The sequence below is a fragment of the Ranitomeya variabilis genome, chromosome 2, assembly GCF_051348905.1.
Source record: "Ranitomeya variabilis isolate aRanVar5 chromosome 2, aRanVar5.hap1, whole genome shotgun sequence".
NCBI classification, from domain to species: Eukaryota; Metazoa; Chordata; class Amphibia; order Anura; family Dendrobatidae; genus Ranitomeya; species Ranitomeya variabilis.
In genome coordinates, this window is record NC_135233.1 from 1000126310 (window position 1) to 1000153201 (window position 26892).

At 41.9% G+C, this 26892-nt stretch overlaps 1 protein-coding gene across 4 annotated transcripts in view; it reads left to right on the forward strand.

Annotated features, from left to right (window-relative positions):
• The window catches only part of SPHKAP (SPHK1 interactor, AKAP domain containing), a 450379-nt gene that overhangs the window by 335901 nt on the left and 87586 nt on the right, over positions 1–26892 (forward strand). For all 4 annotated transcript variants that reach the window (XM_077291146.1, XM_077291148.1, XM_077291147.1 and 1 more), the window contains one exon: positions 21910–21960. In XM_077291146.1, coding sequence (XP_077147261.1) covers positions 21910–21960 — 51 coding nt within the window. The remainder of the gene's footprint in view (positions 1–21909; positions 21961–26892) is intronic.

The window sequence follows — 26892 nt, forward strand, 5'->3', positions numbered from 1 at the left end:
CGGTAATTTCAGCACAGTAGTAAAATATAATATATTAGGTATAATATGACATATATTAGCTACAATAATGCTGGTGATTCATATATTCATAAAACATACATTATGCAATTAATTCTCAAATAAATCTATATTACTGTACTTAAAGAGGTTCTTTTATAACCTATGGGAGCTTCAAAGCCGAGGCTCCAGGCTGCTACATTTGACCTTCGCTGATACATTTTTGCAAATATTATGACATGCATGAGAGATGAGCCATTTCTCCTTTCAAACAGGGCCATGCAGAGGCCCATTCTTGGGAACAATGGGAATCCCAAAAGTTTGACTCCCAGGGATCAGGAAGTTGGGACAACTCCTTTAATAACAATACAATGTCCAACTTATACAAGTAAATGAAAAAGTACCCCAATGAGAAACATAACATATAAAATTATTAATAGAAGAATTGTGTTACATTTCTTAACATGGATGGCTGTTAAACACAAAATGACACAAAATAACTCATGAAAAAGGCAAAATCTATGAAAAGGCACGTGATTAAAAACATTTTCTGTTGCCCCGAAAATGTTTTTAATTATGCATCCTGTCATACACTTTGTCTTTTTTTATCATGTCCTTGCTATTTTGTGTTATTTTGTGTCTTTTAGCCAATCAAGTTAATACATTTAATACATTTCTTCTATTAAAAATTTTGTATATTCTGAATTTCATTGGGGTAATTTTTCTTTCTTATTAAGTCATTTGTGTGCTCTCAATAATTCATTTTTAGGGTATCTTTGGTTTTATTATTTAAGGTATCTTAATCTAAATTGGTTCTACCAGATAGGTCCATGGGGTCTGAGGCAGCAGAGCTCTACATAGGGATTCTCCCTTTCACGCTCTTTGAATCCACTTTTACTAAGTTGTGCCTTTTTTATGTACTTTGGATCAAAATTCTCTTTTATAGACAGATTTATTCATTTAATAAAGAAAGAATTAAAAAATATTTTTTGTCAGCTTGAAGGTATCCATATGACATGTGTATGCAATCCATATGCAATGCGTTTTTAACATCAGCTTTTAAATACAATAACTCTGTCATTTCAAGCTAGTTTACTAACTAATAAAACAATCTTATGTATAGATAGATAGATAGATAGATAGATAGATAGATAGATAGATAGATAGATAAACATATTTTGCAGTCACTACAGCTTGTACGTATTCACACTTGGGAGGTGCTGGTCAGGATTCTTTGCATAGATAGATTTCATTGAGATATACAGTGTAGTGCATGTGTAGCTTACTGCAAATGTATTTAGCTAATAATTAAAGGAAAGAAAAAATGGCATGGAGTCCCCCTAATTTTTTTAACTAGCTGAGGGAAAGCTAGCAGCTAGGGGCTGATGTTTATAGTCTGGGAAAACATGGGGCTTCCCAGGCTATTAATATCAGCTCACAGCTGTCTACTTAGCCTCTACTGGTTATTAACAATTGGAGACACCACCAAAAAATGACATGGTGCCCCCTATAAAAATACCTAGCAAAGGCTAGGCAGAAAGATGCGGGCTGATATTAATAGCCTAGGAAGGGGCCATGGATATTGGCCCCCTCCCAGACTAAGAACATCAGCACTCATCTGCCCAAGAAATGGCTCATCTATCAGATGCGCCAATTCTGGAGCTTAGCCTCCGTTCTTCCCACTTGCCCTGGTGCGGTGCCAGGTGTGGTAATAGTGTTGGGATTAATATCGGGTTTGTAATGTGGACGGAGTTTCACCACATGTCACAGCCCAGTTTCCAGCGCGAATGCAGCTAATGAAAGCAGAGGAGAGAGGGAAAGCACGCTCTGGATACTGGGCTCTGACATATGGAGAAACTTCAATCAGGAGGGGTGTGCGTGTGACTGGGTCACGCCCGGAGAAATGCAGGAGATCCAGAAATTGATGTGACATCACCAGATGTCATCGATGGCTGCAGGGTCATGTGATGCCGAGTGAGCGGTCAGGGAGATCGCTGCTCACAGGCATAGATGGCAACAACAGGTATTTACAAAAATACCTACAAGGTTTAAATCGGTGCGGGCATTATATAATGTAGAGGCCAACCTCTTTAATATAAAGCTATAACTGTGGTGTCATATTTTACCTGTGCATTGCTGTCTCCAAGGTTATATTTGCTATCCTCAGCGTATAATGTATTTATCTTGGCTCAGGCAGCACATTATATTTTTTAATACTGTGTTTCTGCATTGGAAACACACTGAAACCACATATGCATGTGCCTTTTTACCTGTGTATTTTCTAATGGAATTCTCTGGAGAAAATCCACACATAACACTTCGTGTACCCGCAAGAGAAACTGACATGTTACGGATTTCGAGCATGCACCACTGGTGTGAAAAGAAAAAAGCACCGCCAGAATGAGATTTGTATAAATACCATTCCCTTTGCTAGAACTGTCTGTAAGACACTGTTTTTGGCAAAAAAAAAACTCATTGTGGGAACTTAACCTATCAGGTACTTATGTAAAAATTACAAAATCTCTAAACAAGAATATTCAGAGACAGCAATACTCAAAACATTTACAATATTTATATTTTCTAAAAAAAAAAAAAAAAAGTCCACTAATTACCAAAGGCTAATATTAAAGATAAGGTCATTGTATCGGGTAAGATTTAATATCTCAGATGATTATGAAAGAGATAAAAGGATTCTGCATAAGCCTGTAATTATCTCCAATTATTCCTGGATGAGTTTCAATGATCTTTTAAATCAGCATTTGCCTTTTCTTCTTTTTCCTTAAGTGCGGCAAAAAACTGCAGCAATGAGGGACGGACATGAGGTTAGATTTAGTTTACGGATGGTTAATTTCTTTTTTGTTGGTTAAACATAAAATAATGAAAAACTTACTGTATTCTTGAGAGAATAGTGAGTGTTGCAACTGTTTCATTGTTTCATTGTGTTGACCATTTACGAGGTGTGAAGAAACAACTCAACGTCAGCAAAAAATGCTTTCAGAATTTAATGTAGCTTGTATAAAAAATGCAACAACATTATACTCTAAAATGCAGAGATAAGTAAAATGTAGTTTATTTTTAAATTCCTCTTCTCTGTTGTGCAGATATTAGCGTGTAACGTTTAGATTACAGTTTATGTTATAGTGTAACTCTGCGTTACCAAAGATTTGTCTCTTGAAGTGTGTACTTCTTCCTCTGCATGAGATTAGCCAATCATAAGAAGGCAGCAACACACAATGGAAAAAAGAACACGCCCTCCTCTCTGCACTAATCTCTCCATCTACTGTTTAGAGATACAGCAGAGCTGTTTTGTAGCATTAAAAAACCTTCCATATCTCCTGTTATGTCAGTCAGTGTAAGGGAGAGTGAATGCTGCCAGTACTGTTAGATGAAATCTGGAAAGGTTTGTCATGATATAGACAGGTGTGTGCCTCTCCAAATCAAGTCCTATCAGTTTAATTAAACACAACTGGACTCCAAAGAAGGAGTAGAACATTTGCGAGGATCACAAGGAAATGGACAGCATGTGACTTAAGTATTCTAACCCTTTGCTCAGACTCTCATATTTATGACCATGTGATATTTCAGTTTCTCTTTTTTAATAAATTTGCAAAAATTTCCACATTTCTATTTTTTTCAGTGAAAATGGGGTGCAGAGTGTACATTAATGAGAAAAAAATGAACTTTTTTAATTTACCAAATGGCTGCAATGAAAGAGTGAAAAATTTAAAGGAGTATGAATACTTTCTGTACCCACTGTGTATGTGTATATATATATATATATATATATATATATATATATATATATATATATATATATATATATATTGTAAGGCTGCAGTAGCATTGTATGCAGTGAAGAGGCAGTGACTCACAAAGTTCAAACACAAACGTCTCTTTTAATGTGTTTCCTCACAGCATTAAAGTCCAGTTCACATGAATGCACATAACTTCTGTGTATATTATCAGTATTCAGTTTACACTAGTTCATAGCAATATAAATCATATGGCTTTAGATTGCGGTCCCTAAACAGGCCAGACTTCACTTGTCCAGTTTCCCTGGGCGACCGCACGCCATATTGCAGTCTCCATACGTCTCCATACACACAGCCTCATATGTTGCGGACACTACACATGCCAGCCTTCCTCTGAGTAGTTCTCGTGGGTGTCCTGCATTGCTGTATCACAGTCTCTTTACTCACACAGTCGTACACAGTCCAGGATATCCTCTGGATAGCAGCCGGGCACCATATCCACCAGTTTGCAATCATTACACATGCTAGTCCTCTTTCGGGCACAGGACATGCACTTTCGGGCACAGGACTTGTCCACATCCGAGACCAGTACCATGGACAACTTGCATCTCTGTGTACGCTGCAGGTGCCAGGCTATTCAGCTGCCCTGGGTGCTTGCTCCACTGGCTTGTGCCTCCATGCACTTAGCCAGCGCTCTGCAGGCCTCTGCTCTGCACAGCAGCACTGTTAGAATCTGTTTCGTTTGTGACTATCTGCCATTTTCTTGTGGTTTCTGGCTGCTGGTCTTTTTCCTTCCATGCTACGCTTGAGGCTGCTATGCAATTAGCTATCCGGGTGGATAGAAGATTGAGAGGTAGACAGAATGAGGAGAAAGGTTTCTATTTTGCTGGAGAGCCCCGTTGACTATGGGGAGCTGATGCAACTTGGGGCAATGTCGTCTCGTTCCCAGGAAAGGCAGAGAAGATTCTCTGAGGGGCTATGCCTTTATTGTGGTAAGGCTGACCATTTTATTAAGCAATGTGAAGGACGCATATCCAAGGAAAAGAGAAAAAAAAGGTCAATCAGAATAACTCTCCCTTTCGCATTGCATTTTTACGGTTGGCAGGAGTTTCTTTTTCTGGTAGTTCTACCTGTCGTGGTCATTTGATTGATTTTCAAGTGATGGTGGACTGTGGTTCTGCACTTAATTTGATTGATCAACAATTTCTAGACAAGTATAAGATTGATTATGTACCTTTATCATGCCCTTTTCCTGTAGTGGGGATTGATAACACGTATGGGTGCCTTTCTCGAAAGGTCACCGGGTTTACACTCACTGTGAATATGGAACAACAGGAGTCTTTAGATTTGTTTGGACTTGATAAATTGCCTTTTCCAGTTGTCCTGGGGTTACCCTAGTTAAAAATGCAAAATCCTGTACTGGACTGGTCGTCAAGTACGATAAGATCCTGGGGTCAGGAGTGTTATGGGAAATGTTGTGATATACACATTGCTGCTGTTGTGAAAAATGAGCTACCTGAAGCCATTCAGGAATTCTGGAAACTATTTTCAGAAGTGGAGTCACAAGCTCTACCACCTCATAGAGATTACGATTGCGCTACTGAGTTTGTCCCAGGTGCTACTCTCCCTAAGAGTCGTTTATTTAATCTGACGATTCCTGAGAGGGAGGCCTTAAAAGAATACCTGCAGACTAGTCTTGCTGCAGGTCATACAAGACCCTCTAAGTCCCCTGTGGCTGTGGGGTTCTTTTTTATAAAAAAAAAAAGATGGGGGTCTTAGGCCGTGTCTGGATTTCAGGGAGATTAATAAGATCACTGTGCGCAATCTTTACCCCTTGCCGCTAATTCCAGATTTGTTTAACCAATTAGTGTGAGCCAAGTGGTTCTCTAAGATCAATCTCCGTGGGGCAAATAATTTGCTGCGGATTAAAGAAGGCGATGAATCGCAGACAGCCTTTAATACCCCGGAAGGTCATTTTGAGTGTCTAATTTATTTGGATGATATTTTGATCTATTTGCCCGATCTGGAGTCTCATTGGCAGAGAGTCCGTGAGGTTCTGCAGATTCTGGAGAAAGCACGCTCTTTGCTAAACTGGAGAAATGCGAGTTTGCGGTACAGAAAATTAGTTTTTTGGGGTACTTTGCTAGTGCAGCGCCCCAGAGTCCTGGTCGTTGCAGTACTGTGGCTCCGCCACTATGGGGAGCTATGGTACGTCCGATGGCACTGAAGGAGTTCATCTGACCAGGTATCACAGACACCAATACATTTCACAGTCGGGCCTCCAGGGGGAGCTAAGGGTTCTATTCACTAGGCCACTCCCCACCATTGTGGGTAAACTGGGGGTCAGGCAGGAAGTTAGATCAGAAAGCTGACTGGGTTGGAACCAGGCAACACCTTGTGGCAGAGGGTGTTGTGGGGGAAGATACAGTAGGGTCCCTGTCAGGGGTGGGATCATGACAGAGGCTTGGCAACTTGAGCGAACGTAACGGGACCGTGCCTGCTCAGGATAGCGGCGGTGCCCAAGGAAGGATCAGAAGTGAGATAGATTGTGCTGAGTGAGAAACGAGATCAAGGCAATAAGGAGAATACCAGTAGGGGTCGTGCTGTAAGACCGAGGCAACATCCTACTGAGGCGCACTACCGGTGGCCGGAACGCCGAGGGAGTATTACAATATTCAGCTTCAAGCGATACTCTAAACAGCGGCAGGACAGTCAGTCTAAGGCGGGCTGTCTCACTTAAATCACCTATGCAGTCTTGTGGGGCAACTTGTGGAGAGGGGCGACTCTAGGGTCCCGGAAGAGCTCCGAGCCTACCCGTCAAACGGGTGCCGTCCCAACCGTAACATCAGGGAGGGACGGAGGATTAGCAGAACATCATCTAATCGAGTTGTGAGGGAACTTAAGAAACAGACACAACAGTTGTGGGGACTTTCCGTAAGCACAGCAGGGAAGGACCGCAACACATAGCGCTAGAAGGAAGGCACAGATTTCCACCTGTCAAGAGAACTCTGGAGGTGCCATTGGACCGGCCGGACTTGCGCAGCCTGGTTATCCGGATTCCGGACTGAGGACCCAGAGATCTTCAGTAAAGAGGTAAAGAGACTACAAACTTGGTGTCCTCGTTATTTACTGCACTGCACCACTAACATCATCTATCCTCATCATTCACTGTGCGCCCCTCGGCAGGGTCACGGACCGGGGCCTAGCCACCGTGACAACCCCAGAGCAGAGACTCAGAGGCCCGGTACCGGGTACCCCTCGGCCCTGCGGCAGTGGGGCGCTACACTTCCAGTGATGGTTTTGAGATGGACCCGGTGAAGGTTCAGGCGGTATTGGAGTTGCCTAGACCTGAATGCTTGAAGTCGATTCAGAGATTTTTGGGGTTTGCTAATTATTATAGAAAATTCATAAAGAATTTTTCTGTTATCGCAAAACCCCTTACTGATCTTACTATGAAGGGTTCCAATACTGTCCAATGGTCCCCTGAAGCTGTTAAGGCTTTTGAGCATCTCAAGGAGAGGTTTAGCTCTGCTCCTGTTTTGATCCAGACAGATGAGACTAAGCCCTTTCTGGCAGAGGTGGATGCCTCATCAGTAGGAGTGGGGGCTGTTCTGTCCCAGGAGGGAGAGGATGGGGTGCATGCCTGTGCTCTTTTCTAAGAAATTTTCAGAGGTGGAGCTCAACTACGATGTTGGTAACCGAGAATTGCTGGCTATTAAGCTTGCGTTTGAGCATTGGTGACATTTTTTGGAGGGAGCTAGACATCCTATACAAGTCTTTACTGATCATAAGAACCTGATCTATCTGGATGCTGCTAAATGTTTGAATGCCCGTTAAGCTAGGTGGGCATTGCTTTTTGCCCGGTTCCATTTCTCTGTGACATATATCCCTGGGACAAAAAATGTTAAAGCTGATGCTTTGTCTCGAAGTTTCTCCCCAGCGGTTAATACTGAAAAGGAAGAATCTATTCTGCAGAGAGGGGTGGTGGTGGCAACATTAGGTTCTGAGTTGGAAAATAGTATTCTTAAAGCCCAGGATGCGGCACCAACTAACACTCTGTTTGGGAAATTATTTGTGCCTAAAGCCCTGAGGAGAGCTTTGTTTACAGAATGTCATGAGTCTTGTTTGGTGGGTCATCCAGGGATTGCTGAAACAAGAAAGTCGATCAGTCAGAGTTTCTGGTGGCCGGAGTGGCTAAGAGAAATTGTCAAGTGGGTGCGTCAGTGTGCCGTGTGTGCTAGGTCTAAGGCTTCCCATGCTCCGGCGGCAGCGTTGCTTTGCCAGTTAGAGGTTCCTAGTTCTCCATGGACGCATCTTGCAATGGATTTTATCACCGACCTGCCGGTCTCTGAGGGTTTTTCTGTTATCTGGGTTGTTATGGACCGGTTTAGTAAGATGTGTCATCTGGTCCCGTTCAATAAATTACCCTGCGCTAAGACACTTGCCAGGGCATTTGTGAAAGAGATTGTCAGACTCCATGGTGTTCCCACGGACATTGTCTCCGATAGGGGACCACAGTTTGTGGCTTGCTTTTGGCGTGCCTTTTGTGACAGACTTTAGGTTCATTTGTAATTTTCGTCGGGCTATCATCCACAGTCCAAAGGACAGACCGAGAGAAAAAAACAGGACGTTGAGCAGTTTTTGAGATGTTTTGTAGCGGACAATCAGGAGATGTGGTCGGAATATCTACCATAGCTGAGTTTGCTCTCAATAATCATACGTCTTCTTCGGCTGGGTGTTCTCCTTTCTTTTGTTGTACTGGGAAGAATCCATCTTTCGGTCCTATTTTTAGGATTGGGGCGGCGGTGCCTGAGGAGGAGAGTTTTTCTGGAAATTTGGAAAGGATTTGGACCAGTGTGAGCCATAATTTTAAACAGGCTAATAGGAGGTCTAAGAAATATTTTGACAAGCGAAGAAGGGAGGCAAGGTTTGTTGTTGGGGACACGGTTTGGTTGTCCTCTAGGAATCTGCGTTTGAAGATCCCTGCTAAAAAGTTGGGGCCGAAGTTTGTAGGACCTTTCAAAAATGGTTCACATTGTCAACTCGGCAGCGGTGAGATTAGACATTCCTTGGTCCTGGAAAATGTATTCAGTTTTTCATGTATCTTTGCTGAAGAAGGTTGACATGCCAGTTAAGGTGGCTATGCCGTCTGCTCCTCCAATTGATGAGGACTGCGAGTTTGAGATTTCGAGCATTCTTGATTCCAGGTGGCACAGAGGAAGGTTACAGTATCTTGTGTCCTGGAAGGGTTTCAGTCCCGAGGACAATTCCTAGGTGAAAGCTGTGGACGTATCAGCCTCATGGTTAATTAAGGCTTTTCACAGGAGATTTCCGAATAAGAGCCTAGAGGATCCGGGGGATCCTCATTAAAGGGGAGGTACTGTTAGAATCTGTTTAGTTTGTGACTATCTGCCATTTTCTTGTGGAGTTCTGGCTGCTGGTCTTTTTCCTCTGGTGCTGGGTTTGTCTTGGGTCAGGTGTTTGTTTCACTCTTTATTAACCAGCACCTGCCTCCCAGTCCTTGCTGGACAGCAGTGTTTATCTGCTTAAAGGGCCACTGTCACCCCCTCCAGCCGTTATAAACTAAAAGAGCCACTTTGTGCAGCAGTAATGCTGCATTCTAACAAGGTGGCTCTTTTAGTTTTAGGTGCATGTATTACCAAAATAAAGGGTTTTATATTTTCGCCAAAATACCTTTCTTTAGCCAGGGAGGCAGGTCCTCACCCCCCTGCTTGTAACACCACATTGCCATCACTCAAATGTTCAGGGGTGCCGGGCACCGCCCCCTCAACGCTGTTTACCCATGAAATCCGGCGCCTGCGCTGTGTATCGCTCTTTGGTGCAGGCGCAGAGAGCTCTGGCCGTCTGACGTCACAGCCAGGCTTGCAGACTGCGCCTGTGCGGCGAGTTTTCTATTGGTTTCTGCAGCCTTCTCTTTGTTTTCTATTAGGAGGTGACCCGTTTTTTGTACCCAGTCCTTAGTTCTCTTAGAGAACCCCTTCCCCTTATCTATAGGTCTTCGCTTGAGATTAACCTAGGATCGTCGGTGGGTCTATTCGCAAGGAATGGGTCGCCCACTCCATTGTAGGGTTTCAGCCTAGTCATAGTGCAGGGTCAGTTTTCCCCCTTCTACCTTAGTCTTGTCCATAACAAGCACACAACAGAATGACACTGACGTGCACCTCACACACCTGACACACACCTGACCTTACTGCAGGGCTTTTAAAACACACACAAACCTGTGGCCTTCAGCCACATGGAAAACCCGGATCTGAAATCCGTGACTCTCATGCACACCTATGGACTTCATCCATCTGCATGCACAACCTGGGGAGAACAATAGCGCCCCCTAGCTGTAACAGAGGCCACAGCCTCACAATATATATACAGCATATATAGAAGTTTAAATCACCCATTTTACCACGTTCAAAAGTAAAGAAATACAGCAAATGCACATGTTTTAAACTATATGTTAAACACTGGAAAAAAAAAAAAGAAATCGGAATGCCAGAATTGCTATTTTTTGTTCACTGCACTAAAAATCGATAAACATTTCACATGTACCCCAAGATGGTATCAATAAAAACATCAAATCAGGACATAAAACGCAAGCCCTCACATAGATCCATACAGATTTAAGAATTTTTTCATTATTAAATTAAGTTACTGACTTGGAGAATATTACTGACTTGAAGAATAATGTTGACAGGTTATTTTAATCACACAATGAACACCATAAAGGCAAAACCCAAAATAACAATCACAGCATTTGGGGTTTTTTTTGCAATTTCACTGCATTTGAATTTTTGTTCATGTTTTCCAGTACATTTTAAGGTAAAATGAATGTAGCCATTCAAAATTTTATTATGGCTATATCACTGACAAACTATAAAAAAAAAAGTTACGGCTCTTGAAACCCAGATGAGAAAAAAACTAAAGCGGAAAAATGAACTTTGAGCAAAAAAAACAATACAAGATATCGTGGGTGTTCTCACATGAGGCCATTGACTCCATTAAAATTCAACCCATCACATTCATCCAGAGCTGGGTCAAAGTGTGTCCACATACTGTAGATGTTTGGCTTGTTTACATAACATTAAAGGGTATTTCCAGGACATTTTTTTTATTAATATGAGCTTAACAACTAACAGGCAGGTAGCTGTTAACTACCTGCCTGTTCTACCCATAGCCGTTCACTGACCGCTCCTGCCAGCGATTCTGCTGCTTCACATCAACAAAACAGCTCTTCTTCTTCCTGGCTGCTCTGTCGACAGACTGTTAGCATCATGATGTTTGATAGCATGATACCCACAGTTAGGCTGAGGAAATTCAGTTGTCAATCAGCATAACATCAGCAGTCAGGCCATGTCAACAAAGGAGAGCAGAAGAGAAGCTGATGGTCTGTCGATGTGAAATCAGAGGAAGATGCAGAATTGCCAGCAGGAGCTGTCTGTAACCGCTCTGAGTCAGCAGAGATTGGACATGTGTAAAACAGACATAGTAAAAAAAAAATAAACCCCTTTAAATGGGGCATTATCTTAAAACGTGGTTGGACTTGTATAAAGCCTATGTACGCTTGATCAGAAGATTCAGCATACAGGAGCCATAATGCCTGATAATGGGAAGGCAGCAGCACCATGTAAATTTGTCTTCTCTCCATGACTCCACATCAGCCACATGAGGGTCACCAGTTGGGTACTGAGGGGCCACACTTTGTGGTATTATATTCTTCACCTCTACTATCTGCAGTGTTTTTTTGTTTTACTGTGATTTTCAAGTATAATATTCATTGCCAAGCTAAATGTTTGCACATCCCCAGGGTAATCAGGCAATAAGCGTGAGGGTCACATACTTGAATACTTATATCAGCATACGCCAGTGTAGATCCTGCCGAGATGGCAACATTACACGGATGCTCTAGGTAGAATAGCAGATGGCCCATCTCCTGATGCAGACATTTCCTAAACCAGAGAGCGCGTTCATTTACAAAATAAATTACCAGGGCTGCTCTTATAAATGAATTACTTTCAATCTTCTTGGAAGCTCTTATATTTTATATCTTCTGCAGAATGCAATGGTTTGACCTTTTCATGACTTTCAAGAATCCTTAGAACTCTAATTTAAGTGATTTAACCCAGCAAAGAGCAGGTAATTTACTTTTAAGTGCACAGTTAAAATACTGGCGATCTACTCTTCATCCAAGCTCGTACACGGGTTGCAACATAAATCTGAGTCATACAGGTAGCTAAGTGGCTCTTTATACATCTGTTGAGATTGCTGGGTCATGATGTAGAGGTGGAGGTACCCAGTATAATCTATGCTGCTATTCACATGTCATCAAACAAACATCCAATGACAAGGTAACCTAGTCACCTGACTTCTGCTGCCAGTCACAAGCTAAGCTGCATCAGTCCTGTAACAGAGTAGTCACTACATTTGGAGCCCGACTAGACCTGCGCTGGATCTGGGTGGGTGATGGAAGATGATCATGCCTCTGTTAATTATTTTAAAACCATCAGTCCTAAAAAAAAATTATATTCACTGATCTACAATTTCATATATTTTATCCTTCTTCTGACTGATTTCTGCTATTGCGAGTGAATTGGAGGTGTTGTTCACACATGTGATCCTCAGCCAGTTAAGGCGGATTCAACCTAATGTAACCTCTTATGCTTTTGGCCAGTGGTACGTCCACCTCAGCCACAAAGGAGCTTAACCCCTTTACCCCCAAGGGTGGTTTGCACGTTAATGACCAGGCCAATTTTTACAATTTTGACCACTGTCGCTTCAACAGATCCCGGTGATTCTGACACTGTTTTCTCGTGACATATTGCACTTCATGATAGTGATAAAATTTATTCGATATAACTTGCGTTTATTTGTGAAAAAAATGAAAATTTTGAAAATTTCGCAATTTTCCAACTTTGAATTTTTATGCCCTTAAATCACAGAGATATGTCACACAAAATACTTAATAGGTAACATTTCCCACATGTCTACTTTACAACAGCACAATTTAGGAACCAACATTTTTTTTTGTTAGGGAGTTATAAGGGTTAAAAGTTGACAAGCAACTTCTCATTTTTGCAACACCATTTTTTTTTAGGGACCACATCTCATTTGAAGTCATTTTGAGGGGTCTATATGATAGAAAATACCCAAGTGTGACACCATTCTAAAAACTGCACCCCTCAAGGTGCACAAAACCACATTCAAGAAATTTATTTACCCTTCAGGTGTTTCACATGAATTTTTGGAATGTTTAAATAAAAATTAACATTTAAATTTTTTTTACACAAAATTTAATTCAGCTCCAATTTGTTTTATTTTACCAATGGTAACAGGAGAAAATGGACCCCAAAAGTTGTTGTACAATTTGTGCTGAGTACGCTGATACCCCATATGTGGGGGTAAACCACTGTATGGGCGCACCGCAGAGCTCGGAAGGGAAGGAGCGCCATTTGACTTTTCAATGCAAAATTGACTGGAATTGAAATGGAACGCCATGTTGCGTTTGGAGAGCCCCTGATGTGCCTAAACATTGAAACCCCCCACAAGTGACACCATTTTGGAAAGTAGACCCCCTAAGGAACTTATCTAGATGTGTGGTGAGCACTTTGACCCAACAAGTGCTTCACAGAAGTTTATAATGCAGAGCCGTAAAAATAAAAAATCATATTTTTTCACAAAAATTATCTTCTCGCCCCCAATTTTTTATTTTCCCAAGGGTAAGAGAAGAAATTAGACCCCAAAAGTTGTTGTGCAATTTGTCCTGAGTACGCTTATACCCCATATTTGGGGGTAAACGACTGTTTGGGCGCATGGCAGAGCTCAGAAGGGAAGGAGCGCCATTTGACTTTTCAATGCAAAATTGACTGGAATTAAGATGGGACGCCATGTCGTGTTTGGAGAGCCCCTGATGTGCCTAAACATTAAACCCCCCCACAAGTGACACCATTTTGGAAAGTAGACCCCCTAAGGAACTTATCTAGATGTGTTTTGAGAGCTTTTATCCCCAAGTGTTTCACTACAGTTTATAACGCAGAGCCGTGAAAATAAAAAAAATTTTTTTTCCACAAAAATGATTTTTTAGCCCCCAGTTTTGTATTTTCACAAAGGATAAATTGGACCCCAAAAGTTGTTGTCCAATTTGTCCTGAGTACGCTGATACCCCATATGTGGGGGGAACCACTGTTTGGGTGCATGGTAGAGCTCGGGAGGGAAGGAGCGCCATTTGGAATGCAGACTTACTGTAGATGGATTGGTTTGCAGGCGTCACGTTGCATTTGCAGAGCCCCTGATGTACCCAAACAGTAGAAACCCCCCACAAGTGACCCCATATTGGAAACTAGACCTCCCAAGGAACTTATCTAGATGTGTTGTGAGAACTTTGAACCCCCAAGTGTTTCACTACAGTTTACAACGCAGAGCCGTGAAAATATAAAATCTTTTTTTCCCACAAAAATGATTTTTAGCCCCCCAAGTGTATATTTTCCCAAGGGTAACAAGGGAACGGACCCCAAAAGTTGTTGTCCAATTTGTCCCGAGTACGCTGATGCCCCATATGTTGGGGTAAACCCCTGTTTGGGCGCACGGGAGAGCTCGGAAGGGAAGGAGCACTGTTTTACTTTTTCAATGCAGAATTGGCTGGAATTGAGATCGGACGCCATGTCATGTTTGGAGAGCCCCTGATGTGCCTAAACAGTGGAAACTCCCCAATTCTAACTTAAACCCTAATCCAAACACACCCCTAACCCTAATCCCAATGGTAACCCTAACCACACCCCTAACCCTGACACACCCCTAACTCTAATCCCAACCCTAATCCCAACCGTAAATGTAATCCAAACCCTAACTTTAGCCCCAACCCTAACCCTAGCTTTAGCCACAACCCTAACCCTAACTTTAGCTCCAACCCTAGCCCTAACCCTAGCCCTAACCCTTGCCCTAACCCTAACCCTAATGGGAAAATGGAAATAAATACATTTTATTAATTTTATTATTTTTCCCTAACTAATGGGGTGATGAAGGGGGGTTTGATTTACTTTTATAGCATTTTTATAGCGGATTTTTATGATTGGCAGCCGTCACACCCTAAAGACGCTTTTTATAGCAAAAAAGTTTTTGCATCTCCACATTTTGAGACCTATAATTTTTCCATATTTTGGTCCACAGAGTAATGTGAGGTCTTGTTTTTTGCAAAACGAGTTGACGTTTTTATTGGTAACATTTTCGGACACGTGACAGTTTTTGTTCGCTTTTTATTCCGATTTTTCTGAGGCAGAATGACAAAAAAACAGCTATTCATGAATTTCTTTTGGGGGAGGCGTTTATACCGTTCCACGTTTGGTAAAATTGATAAAGCAGTTTTATTCTTCGGGTCAGTACGATTACAGCGATACCTCATTTATATCATTTTTTTATGCTTTGGCGCTTTTATACGATAAAAACTATTTTATAGAATAAATAATTATTTTGGCATCGCTTTATTCTGAGGACTATAACTTTTTTATTTTTTTTTATGATGCTGTATGGTGGCTCGTTTTTTGCGGGACAAGATGACGTTTTCAGCGGTACCATGGTTATTTATATCCGGCTTTTTGATCACGTGTTATTCCACTTTTTGTTCGGCGGTATGATAATAAAGCGTTGTTTTTTGCATCGTTTTTTGTTTTTTTCCTACAGTGTTCACTGAAGGGGTTAACTAGTGATATAGTTTTATAGGTGGGGTCGTTACGGACGCAGCGATACTAAATATGTGTACTTTTATTGGTTTTTTTATTATTTAGATAAAGAAATGTATTTATGGGAATAATATTTTTTTTTTCTTTATTTAGGGATTTTTTATTTTTATTTTTTTTTTACACATGTGGAAATTTTATTTTTTTTTTACTTTTTTACTTTGTCCCAGGGGGGGACATCACAGATCACTGATCTGACAGTTTGCACAGCACTCTGTCAGATCACCGATCTGCCTCACAGCACTGCAGGCTTACCAAGCGCCTGCTCTGAGCAGGCACTTGGTAAGCCACCTCCCTCCCTGCAGGACCCGGATGTCGTGGCCATCTTGGATCCGGGCACCTGCAGCGAGGAGGAGGTAAGAGACCCTCGCAGCAACGCGATCACATTGTGTTGCTCCGGGGGTCTCACGGAAGCCCGCAGGGAGCCCCCTCCCTGCTCGATGCTTCCCTGTACCGCCGGCACACCGCGATCATGTTTGATCGTGGTGTGCCGGGGGTTAATGTGCCAGGGCGGTCCGTGACCACTCCTGGCACATAGTGCCGGATGTCAGCTGCGATAGTCAGCTGACACCCGCCCGCGATCGGCCGCGCTCCCCCCGTGAGCGCCGCCGTTCGCGCTGGACGTACTATCCTGTCGGTGGTCATACGGGCCCACCCCACCTCGACGGGATAGTACGTCCAATGTCAGAAAGGGGTTAAAGAATGAACTTTTGAGGTGTCAGCCGTTATGGGCTGGGACTTAGACAAAGGTGTGAAATAATATAGGTATTTACTTAATGAAGCAGTCTCAATAAAGAGAATGGGTTTCTTTTATAGCCCTGAGGTTTGCAAAAGACTAATGGAGGTTACTGTTGTTGATAAAATCATAACAAGTATTTAAAATTATTTTTTATAGTTTCTTTTTAGTTTTTCTATATTTTTATATCTTAGTTGCAACTTTTTTGTCTCTTGTTCATGTTGAAATGCAGTAATTATTTTTGTGCTAGGTTGTATGTGAAGCTGTGAGCCTATGTCACATTTCTGCGCTGCGTGGGGAGTTCAGACTTAAGACTTTAAACAAACAGCCGCCTTACTGAGCTTTTACAATTGTGATCAAAACACAAAAACCTTTACATAATTATGCGCTGGTTAAGAAAATACAGTGTGGTAAACGCGGAGAGAAACACATGCCGGCTTTCAACGTGTAACAATACAGAGCGTGATGTATGACAGCAGAAGAATTTATTTCAATTCAAGGATTTAATGTATGTGATTAAATAGTTCAGTCACTGCCACTGACGTCTAATAAACACTGTTCTGCAACAGGTAACACATCATATGGAAAAAGGAATAACACATTAAGCTAAAGAGCTGAAGTTAGTGTGTAAATGATATGTATTTTACAGAAACTTAAAGGTGATGTCTCATCAATACAAATCCTATTTAGCTAAGCCGGCCCAGTGATCAGTTGATTACAAGAGTTCTGACCTCTGAAATCCCAGCAAAGTACTAACACTGTAACACTAAAAGAAATTACTTTTCTTTTAAATGGCTGACCATGTAGTACATTGCCTGTCCAACTCCACTGCAGTGATAAGTAATGTATATTAACAGCCCTCCATATTGGTGGAACTATCGCTTTAATATTCTCATGCTCTCAGAGGCTGGTCATGGTTTGTGTATATCCGTTTTAGTTGATGTGCCATTTCTAGGTTGTTTGCCATGTTGATTTCATCTTCTAATTTGATACGGTTACACTAATATAAACTTGATTTCCTATGATGCCACGCTGACTCAAGACATGCTCAGCTCTGATGTTTAAGAAAACTCACACTCTTCACAGAATTGTTCTTCCTGATTCTTACTGATCGTATTCTAGTATTTGAGTATTTTCTATAATTGTAATTGTTTGTTACAGGTTACACAGTTATATACTAAACATTATTGCACCTTATCTAAACTAGTTCTATTATGAGCTTTAAACTGACCTCGTACAACGTGAAAGGCTTGAATAGCCCATGGAAGAGGTTCTCCCTTTGGAGGGAATTAGAAAGATCTCATACTGATCTCATACTGATATCGCCTGCATTCAGGAGTCTAAATTCATGATTAATAACCATCCCAACCTTAAACATAATAAGTTCCCCCATATTTTCGAATCTTGCGGCCCTCAGAAAAAAGCTGGAGTAATCACCATGATTGGTTCTTCCACTCCCTTTGAAGCTATAAATGAATACAAAGACGCCAATGGAAGATACCTCATCTTAGTTTGTAAAATTAATGAACAATTTTGCACCCTAGTAAATCTATATGCTCCTAACCGTCACCAGATTTGCTTTCTAAACAAACTCCTGAAAATTATTTCTAAAGTTAGAAAAGGAGAACTAATTCTCGTTGGAGACTTTAACGTTACACCGGATAGTTCGGTAGATTCTTCCTCACACATTCGTAATCCCTCGGAAAATCTAAACCAGTTGATTTTTAAAAATGAACTATTTGACACATTCAGGTGCCTTAACACGTTGTCACGAGAATATACTTTCTTTTCCGACGTCCACCAGTCCGCATCTCGGATTGATTTAATCCTTACGGACGTGTTCACTCTCTCCAGACTTCTGGATGTATCCATAGGTAAAAAGTATTTTTCTGATCATTCACCAGTCCTTCGTCTAATTCAATTAGGTCCCCCTCTCAAGAAAGCCAACATGTGGAGATGTATCTCTAATATTATACATAATCCCATTCACAAGCAAAATATAGAAAAGGCAATATCTCAATTCTTTCTAGACAACAAATCCTCTTCGACCAACCCTTTCAACAATTGGTGCACCCACAAGGCCGTACTTAGAGGTACCCTCATTGATATCTCGTCAAAAATTAAAGAGACTAGAAGAAAAATCTTAGAAACCCAAAGCCAAATCCATAATAAAGAATCAGAAATATTAGCCCATCAACCTCAATCTTCCTCTCTCCAATCTGAACTTTTAAATCTGAGACAAAAACTTAAATCACTAATTTGCATTCCTTATGATGCCGCAGTAAAAGCCTCTAAATTTAGATACTACTCCGCACTAAACAAACCAACATCTTTTATGTCCAAAAGAATAAAGAATAAAAGAATCCACAACAGAATTAACAGAATTGTAGCCACCTCCAAAAATGATATTTTAACTCATCCCCAGGATATAGCAAACGAATTCGCTCAATTTTACCAAAAATTATATAACCTCAAACCAACCTCCTCCCCCTCACACTCAAATCTTTCAGGTATTGAGGAATACCTCAAATCAATAAATCTCCCATCTATTTCAACCGATGACCTAGCTTATGTGTCTGCTCCTTTCTCCCCCACCGAAATAGAAGATACCATCAACAAACTATCCCTTCACAAATCCCCAGGTCCTGACGGATTTAACAACTCATACTATAAAACCTTCAGTAAATATTTATCTCCCCACCTTGCAGAAGTTTTTAATTTTGCTGCAGACCAGGGATTATTTCCAAAAGAAATGCTTGAGGCTTCGATTGTTCTTATACCGAAACCAAAAGGAAACCCTGAACTAGTGACCAATTACCGTCTCTATCAATACAGACATAAAATTATTCACCAAACTAATAGCCAATAGACTGAGTATCTTTCACCCGAATCTACTGGTCAATGATCAAATGGGATTCACCCAAGGGAGACAACCTTCAGACGCCACAAGGAGATCAATAAACGCTATTAGGTACGCTAACTCAACCAAAACTCCAACAGCTTTAATTACACTTGACGCCGAGAAGGCCTTCGATCGGATAGATTGGGGCTTTCTTCGACACACTCTCTTCAAATTTGGATTTAATCAAAAACTGGTGACCACTATTATGGCATTATACTCTAATCCAAGTGTAAAAATACTCTCTAATAACCATACCTCGAACCCCTTTGATATCACAAATGGCACCAGGCAGGGGTGCCCCTTGTCACCCCTACTTTTCAATCTGGCTCTTGAACCCCTAGCCGAACACATCCGTAACAATAACCAAATCAAGGGCATCCATACCCACCATAAAGAACATAAAATCAGCCTATTTGCGGATGACATATTGACCCTAACTGACCCTCAAAACTCTACATCTGAGGTTTTCAACGAATTGGACAAATTCTCAGACTTATCCAACTATAAAATCAACCAGTCAAAATCGAATATTCTCCCCCTTAACCTCGATAATAAACAAGAAGCAATAAATAGAATCAATAGAAGCAATAAAGAAAAATACATCTCTTAACTGGTGTGACAGAGATTCCGTACTTAGGCATTACTCTTTGTAATAATCTCCATCACATGATGAAAGTAAATCTGAGAAAATTGACTGAATCAGTAAGTAAGGACTGTTCAATTTTTAAAGAGAAAGAACTTTCAAGGTGGGGGAAAAATTACACTCTTAAAACATTTATCCTTCCAAAAATGTTATATGTTCTCCGATGCTTACCTCTGCCCATTCCTGTCCTACTTTTGACAAACATTCAATCCATGTTAAACACTTTCTTGTGGGGAGGAAAAAAAGCTAGGACTTCTACCCTATCATTATATAAGAAAAAAGGAACGGGGGTATGGGCCTTCCCAACATTATTGCCCACTACTGATTTTTCAGCATGAGCCTCCAGCTTGGTTCGACTTAGAACTATTTTTAAATAATGGTAAACAACTAAGAAACATTATTATTCAAGCAATCTCAAACCACCTTCCTAACCTTAATGCCCATCCTTTATTCCTTGCCATTGTCCAAGCATGGTGCAAACTCTCCAAACCAGGGAGACGGATACACAAATTCTCCATTCTAAAAAACTTACCCCTCACTCTCACTTTTAGCCTTACTAATAAAACTCTCCCTGCCATTTGGTCAGAATTAAAAATTACAAAATTGGAAGATATTCACAACGGCTCCAGTTTCCTAGATTTCGTATCGCTGAGGAAAAACTTCAATGTCCCCTCTTCCCTTTTCATAGAATTCATTCTCCTAAAAGATAATGTCTTTGCATTTCTCAATTCAAAAATGAACTTCACCCACGCTTCCATAAAAGTCCTAAATAACCCGCACCATAAAATCTCCTGGAGCCATGGCTTCCTTTACGACTCCTTCAACAATGATGAAAGTCTGTCAAAAAGCCCTTACATGATTACCTGGGAAAAAACCCTGGACTCTACCTTTTCCCCACAGTAATGGGAAGAGGCTCTCTCCATAGCCTATCATTCCCCAATCTCATTTCCGCTTCAAGAGACGCACTTTAAAACTATCAGCAGATGGTATCTTACACCGGCAAAGCTGGCACACTTTGGTCCCTCAACCTCTCCCCTCTGCTGGAGGGATTGCGGCCTCAAGGGAGACCTATTACATATGTTGTGGAAATGTCCTAAAGTAAAAACAATTTGGTCTTGGATTTCTACTACTTTCAATAAAGTAAAGTCTCCATACTCACCCCTCAAATGGCCCTTCTATCCCTTAACCTAGGAGACTTGGACCTGACACTCCAACCTTTACTCATTCATTTATGTCTCGTAGCAAAAAATACCATCGCCTTCCACTGGAAAAACAAAACACTCCCAAATCCGGATTTCATTCTACAATTACTTCAGCAACATAGATCCCATGAACTGAACTTCGCTCTGATTAATGATCAGTTTGGTAAATTCTATAACAAGTGGAGCAAATGGGACGGGGCCTTTCCGCCACCCATTACTTAACTCATTCACTAATAACTTCTAGGTGCAATACAATTTAATTTTATATTTTCGTTCATTAACTAACTGTTAAATTGTTGTTCACATATAATTGGCCTTGATTGGCTTGCAATCTATTTCTTTCTTTGTTTCAGTAGCTCACATATCCCCAGAGTTTCTGGGCTTTTCGTATATTTTATCTTATAATCTAATATGTGATCCAGTCACATCGCATTAAGTGTAATATTGATATTCATGCTTTATTTGTTCCGTTTATATGCCGTTCCCCTATGTCCCCATTTTCTCTCTCCCTTCCCTACCCTCATCGTCCCTCCCCTCCCCTCCTCCCACTTTCCTTCCCGCCCTTATTCCTGAATTGCCTGTTTATCTTAAAATAAAATCTTTGGAAAAAGAAAACTCACACTCCAGAGATTCAGCATAACCCTGCATCCTGCTTGTGATAAGTTTCTCCCTGGCTGCTTTTACAAGCAGAAGCGCAGAACCTAGCAATAGAGAACAGCACAACAACTTTATAGTCAAATATAACAATATTCCTTGAAACAGTAAAAACATTTTTTAGGTAATGATTGATAAATATATAGATTTGTTTATTTTATTTATTATGCATTGCTTATAAATAGATACATAGTTTATTTCCGTAAATAAACAGGTTTAGTTATTGTATTTATCTCTGTCTGACTACAGGAAAATTATAAAGTGACTTATTTTTTTTTCTAGATCTGTTTTGTCAGTCTAAAAGAGAATTCAAGCTATGAAGGTTTACGAAAGGTAAGTCACATTCTCCATACACATTGCAGCACATTAATAAACATTCAATAGTGTTCTTTGATAACTTACATTCCTTAATATAGCAACATGTATGGCCTGGGAAGAGCCTTCTAATAGGATATACAGGTCCTTCTCAAAAAATTAGCATATAGTGTTAAATTTCATTATTTACCATAATGTAATGATTACAATTAAACTTTCATATATTATAGATTCATTATCCACCAACTGAAATTTGTCAGGTCTTTTATTGTTTTAATACTGATGATTTTTGGCATACAACTCCTGATAACCCAAAAAACCTGTCTCAATAAATTAGCATATCAAGAAAAGGTTCTCTAAACGACCTATTACCCTAATCTTCTGAATCAACTAATTAACTCTAAACACATGCAAAAGATACCTGAGGCTTTTAAAAACTCCCTGCCTGGTTCATTACTCAAAACCCCCATCATGGGTAAGACTAGCGACCTGACAGATGTCAAGAAGGCCATCATTGACACCCTCAAGCAAGAGGGTAAGACCCAGAAAGAAATTTCTCAACAAATAGGCTGTTCCCAGAGTGCTGTATCAAGGCACCTCAATGGTAAGTCTGTTGGAAGGCAAAAATGTGGCAGAAAACGCTGTACAACGAGAAGAGGTGACCGGACCCTGAGGAAGATTGTGGAGAAGGACCGATTCCAGACCTTGGGGAACCTGAGGAAGCAGTGGACTGAGTCTGGTGTGGAAACATCCAGAGCCACCGTGCACAGGCGTGTGCAGGAAATGGGCTACAGGTGCCGCATTCCCCAGGTAAAGCCACTTTTGAACCATAAACAGTGGCAGAAGCGCCTGACCTGGGCTACAGAGAAGCAGCACTGGACTGTTGCTAAGTGATCCCAAGTACTTTTTTCTGATGAAAGCAAATTTTGCATGTCATTCGGAAATCAAGGTGCCAGAGTCTGGAGGAAGACTGGGGAGAAGGAAATGCCAAAATGCCTGAAGTCCAGTGTCAAGTACCCACAGTCAGTGATGGTGTGGGGTGCCATGTCAGCTGCTGGTGTTGGTCCACTGTGTTTCATGAAGGGCAGGGTCAATGCAGCTAGCTATCAGGAGATTTTGGAGCACTTCATGCTTCCATCGGCTGAAATGCTTTATGGAGATGAAGATTTCATTTTTCAGCACGACCTGGCACCTGCTCACAGTGCCAAAACCACTGGTAAATGGTTTACTGACCATGGTATTACTGTGCTCAATTGGCCTGCCAACTCTCCTGACCTGAACCCCATAGAGAATCTGTGGGATATTGTGAAGAGAAAGTTGAGAGACGCAAGACCCAACACTCTGGATGAGCTTAAGGCCGCTATTGAAGCATCCTGGGCCTCCATAACATCTCAGCAGTGTCACAGGCTGATTGCCTCCATGCCACGCCGCATTGAAGCAGTCATTTCTGCCAAAGGATTCCCGACCAAGTATTGAGTGCATAACTGAACATTATTATTTGATGGTTTTTTTGTTTGTTATTAAAAAACACTTTTATTTGATTGGACGGGTGAAATATGCTAATTTATTGAGACAGGTTTTTTAGGTTATCAGGAGTTGTGTCATGATCTCCATGGCCAGAGAACTAGCATAAGCCTCTATAGGAACAAGCTCTTGGAAGATGTAACTATACTGACCATGAACTAAACCTACCGCATCATCTAGAAGTAGCCAGGTAGCATGTCCTACTTTTTATCCCTATATGCCCAGCGCCGGCCGGAGAACTAAATAATGCTAGCAGAGGGAAATATAAGACCTGACTCACCTCTAGAGAAATGCCCAAAAAGGAGACAGAGGCCCCCCACATATATTGGCGGTGATATGAGATGAAACAACAAACGCAGCAGGAAAATAGTTTTAGCAAATTTGAGGTCCGCTTTCTAGATAGCAGAAGACAGAAAGCATACTTTCATGGTCAGTAGAAAACCCTAACAAAACACATCCAGAAATTACTTTAGGACTCTGGCATTAACTCATAATACCAGAGTGGCAATTCCTGATCAACAAGAGCTTTCCAGACACAGTAACGAAACTGCAGCTGTGAACTGGAACCAAAATACAAAAACAAAACATGGACGAATGTCCAACTTATCTAGTAGATGTCTGGGAGCAGGAACAAGCACAGAGAGGCTTCTGATAACATTGTTGACCGGCAAGCATCTAACAGAGAAGCCAGGTTATATAGCGACACCCAGATCTAATCAGAACAGGTGAACAGGGAAGATGATGTCACAAGTTCAATTCCACCAGTAGCCACCGGGGGAGCCCAGAATCCAAATTCACAACAGTACCCCCCCCTCAAGGAGGGGGCACCGAACCCTCACCAGAACCACCAGGGCGATCAGGATGGGCCCTATGAAAGGCACGAACCAGATCAGAGGCATGAACATCAGATGCAGTGACCCAAGAATTATCCTCCTGGCCATATCCCTTCCACTTGACCAGATACTGGAGTCTCCGTCTGGAAACACGGGAGTCTAGGATTTTTTCCACAACGTACTCCAACTCACCCTCAACCAACACCGGAGCAGGAGGCTCAACGGAAGGCACAACCGGTGCCTCATACCTGCGCAATAACGACCGATGAAAAACGTTATGAATAGAAAAGGATGCAGGGAGGTCCAAACGGAAGGAAACAGGGTTAAGAATCTCCAATATTTTATACGGACCGATGAACCGAGGCTTAAACTTAGGAGATGAGACCCTCATAGGGACAAAACGAGAAGACAACCACACCAAATCTCCAACACAAAGCCGAGGACCAACACGACGGTGACGGTTGGCAAAAAGCTGAGTCTTCTCCTGGGACAACTTTAAATTGTCCATCACCTGCCCCCAGATATGATGCAATCTCTCCACCACCGCATCCACTCCAGGACAATCCGAGGATTCCATCTGACCGGAGGAAAATCGAGGATGGAACCCCGAATTACAGAAAAACGGGGAAACCAAGGTGGCAGAGCTGGCCCGATTATTGAGGGCGAACTCCGCCAATGGCAAAAAAGCAACCCAATCATCCTGGTCAGCAGACACAAAACACCTCAGATATGTCTCCAGGGTCTGATTAGTCCGCTCGGTCTGGCCATTAGTCTGAGGGTGAAAAGCAGACGAAAAAGACAAATCTATGCCCATCCTAGCACAAAATGCCCGCCAAAATCTAGACACAAATTGGGTTCCTCTGTCAGAAACGATATTCTCAGGAATACCATGCAAACGAACAACATTTTGAAAAAACAGGGGCACCAACTCGGAAGAAGAAGGCAATTTGGGCAGGGGAACCAAATGAACCATCTTAGAAAAACGGTCACACACCACCCAGATGACAGACATCTTCTGAGAAACAGGCAGATCTGAAATAAAATCCATCGAGATGTGTGTCCAAGGCCTCTTAGGAATAGGCAAGGGCAACAATAATCCACTAGCCCGAGAACAACAAGGCTTGGCCCGAGCACAAACGTCACAAGACTGCACAAAGCCTCGCACATCTCGTGACAGGGAAGGCCACCAGAAGGATCTTGCCACCAAATCCCTGGTACCAAAAATTCCAGGATGACCTGCCAACGCAGAAGAATGCACCTCAGAGATGACTTTACTGGTCCAATCATCAGGAACAAACAGCCTATCAGGCGGACAACGATCCGGTCTATCCGCCTGAAACTCCTGCAAGGCCCGCCGCAGGTCTGGAGAAACGGCTGACAAGATAACTCCCTCCTTAAGAATACCTGTGGGGTCAGAGTTGCCAGGTGAATCAGGCTCAAAACTCCTAGAAAGGGCATCCGCCTTAACATTCTTAGAACCTGGTAGGTACGATACCACAAAATTAAACCGAGAAAAAAATAATGACCAGCGCGCCTGTCTAGGATTCAGGCGCCTGGCGGTCTCAAGATAAATCAAATTTTTGTGGTCAGTCAATACCACCACCTGATGTCTGGCCCCCTCGAGCCAATGGCGCCACTCCTCAAACGCCCACTTCATGGCCAAAAGCTCCCGATTCCCAACATCATAATTCCGCTCAGCGGGCGAAAATTTACGGGAAAAGAAGGCACAAGGCCTCATCACGGCGCAGTCAGAACTTTTCTGCGACAACACTGCCCCAGCTCCGATCTCAGAAGCGTCGACCTCAACCTGAAAAGGAAGAGTCACATCAGGCTGACGCAACACAGGGGCAGAAGAAAAACAGCGCTTAAGCTCCTGAAAGGCCTCCACAGCATCAGGGGACCAATTAGCAACATCAGCACCCTGTCTAGTCAAATCGGTCAATGGCTTAACGACATCCGAAAAACCAGAAATAAATCGACGATAAAAGTTGGCAAAGCCCAAAAATTTCTGAAGACTTTTAAGAGAAGAGGGCTGCGTCCAATCACAAATAGCTTGAACCTTGACAGGATCCATCTCAATGGAAGAGGGAGAAAAAATATATCCCAAAAAGGAAATTCTCTGAACCCCAAAAACGCACTTAGAACCCTTGACACACAGAGAATTAGACCGCAAAACCTGAAAAACCCTCTTAACTTGCCGGACATGAGAGTCCCAGTCATCCGAAAAAATCAGAATATCATCCAGATACACTATCATAAATTTATCCAAAAAATCGCGGAAAATATCATGCATAAAGGACTGGAAGACTGAAGGGGCATTAGAAAGACCAAAAGGCATCACCAAATACTCAAAGTGGCCCTCGGGCGTATTAAATGCGGTTTTCCACTCATCCCCCTGCCTGATCCGCACCAAATTATACGCCCCACGGAGATCAATCTTAGAGAACCACTTGGCCCCCTTTATGCGAGCAAACAAATCAGTCAGCAACGGCAATGGGTATTGATATTTAACCGTGATTTTATTCAAAAGCCGATAATCAATACATGGTCTCAAAGAGCCGTCTTTTTTTGACACAAAGAAAAAACCGGCTCC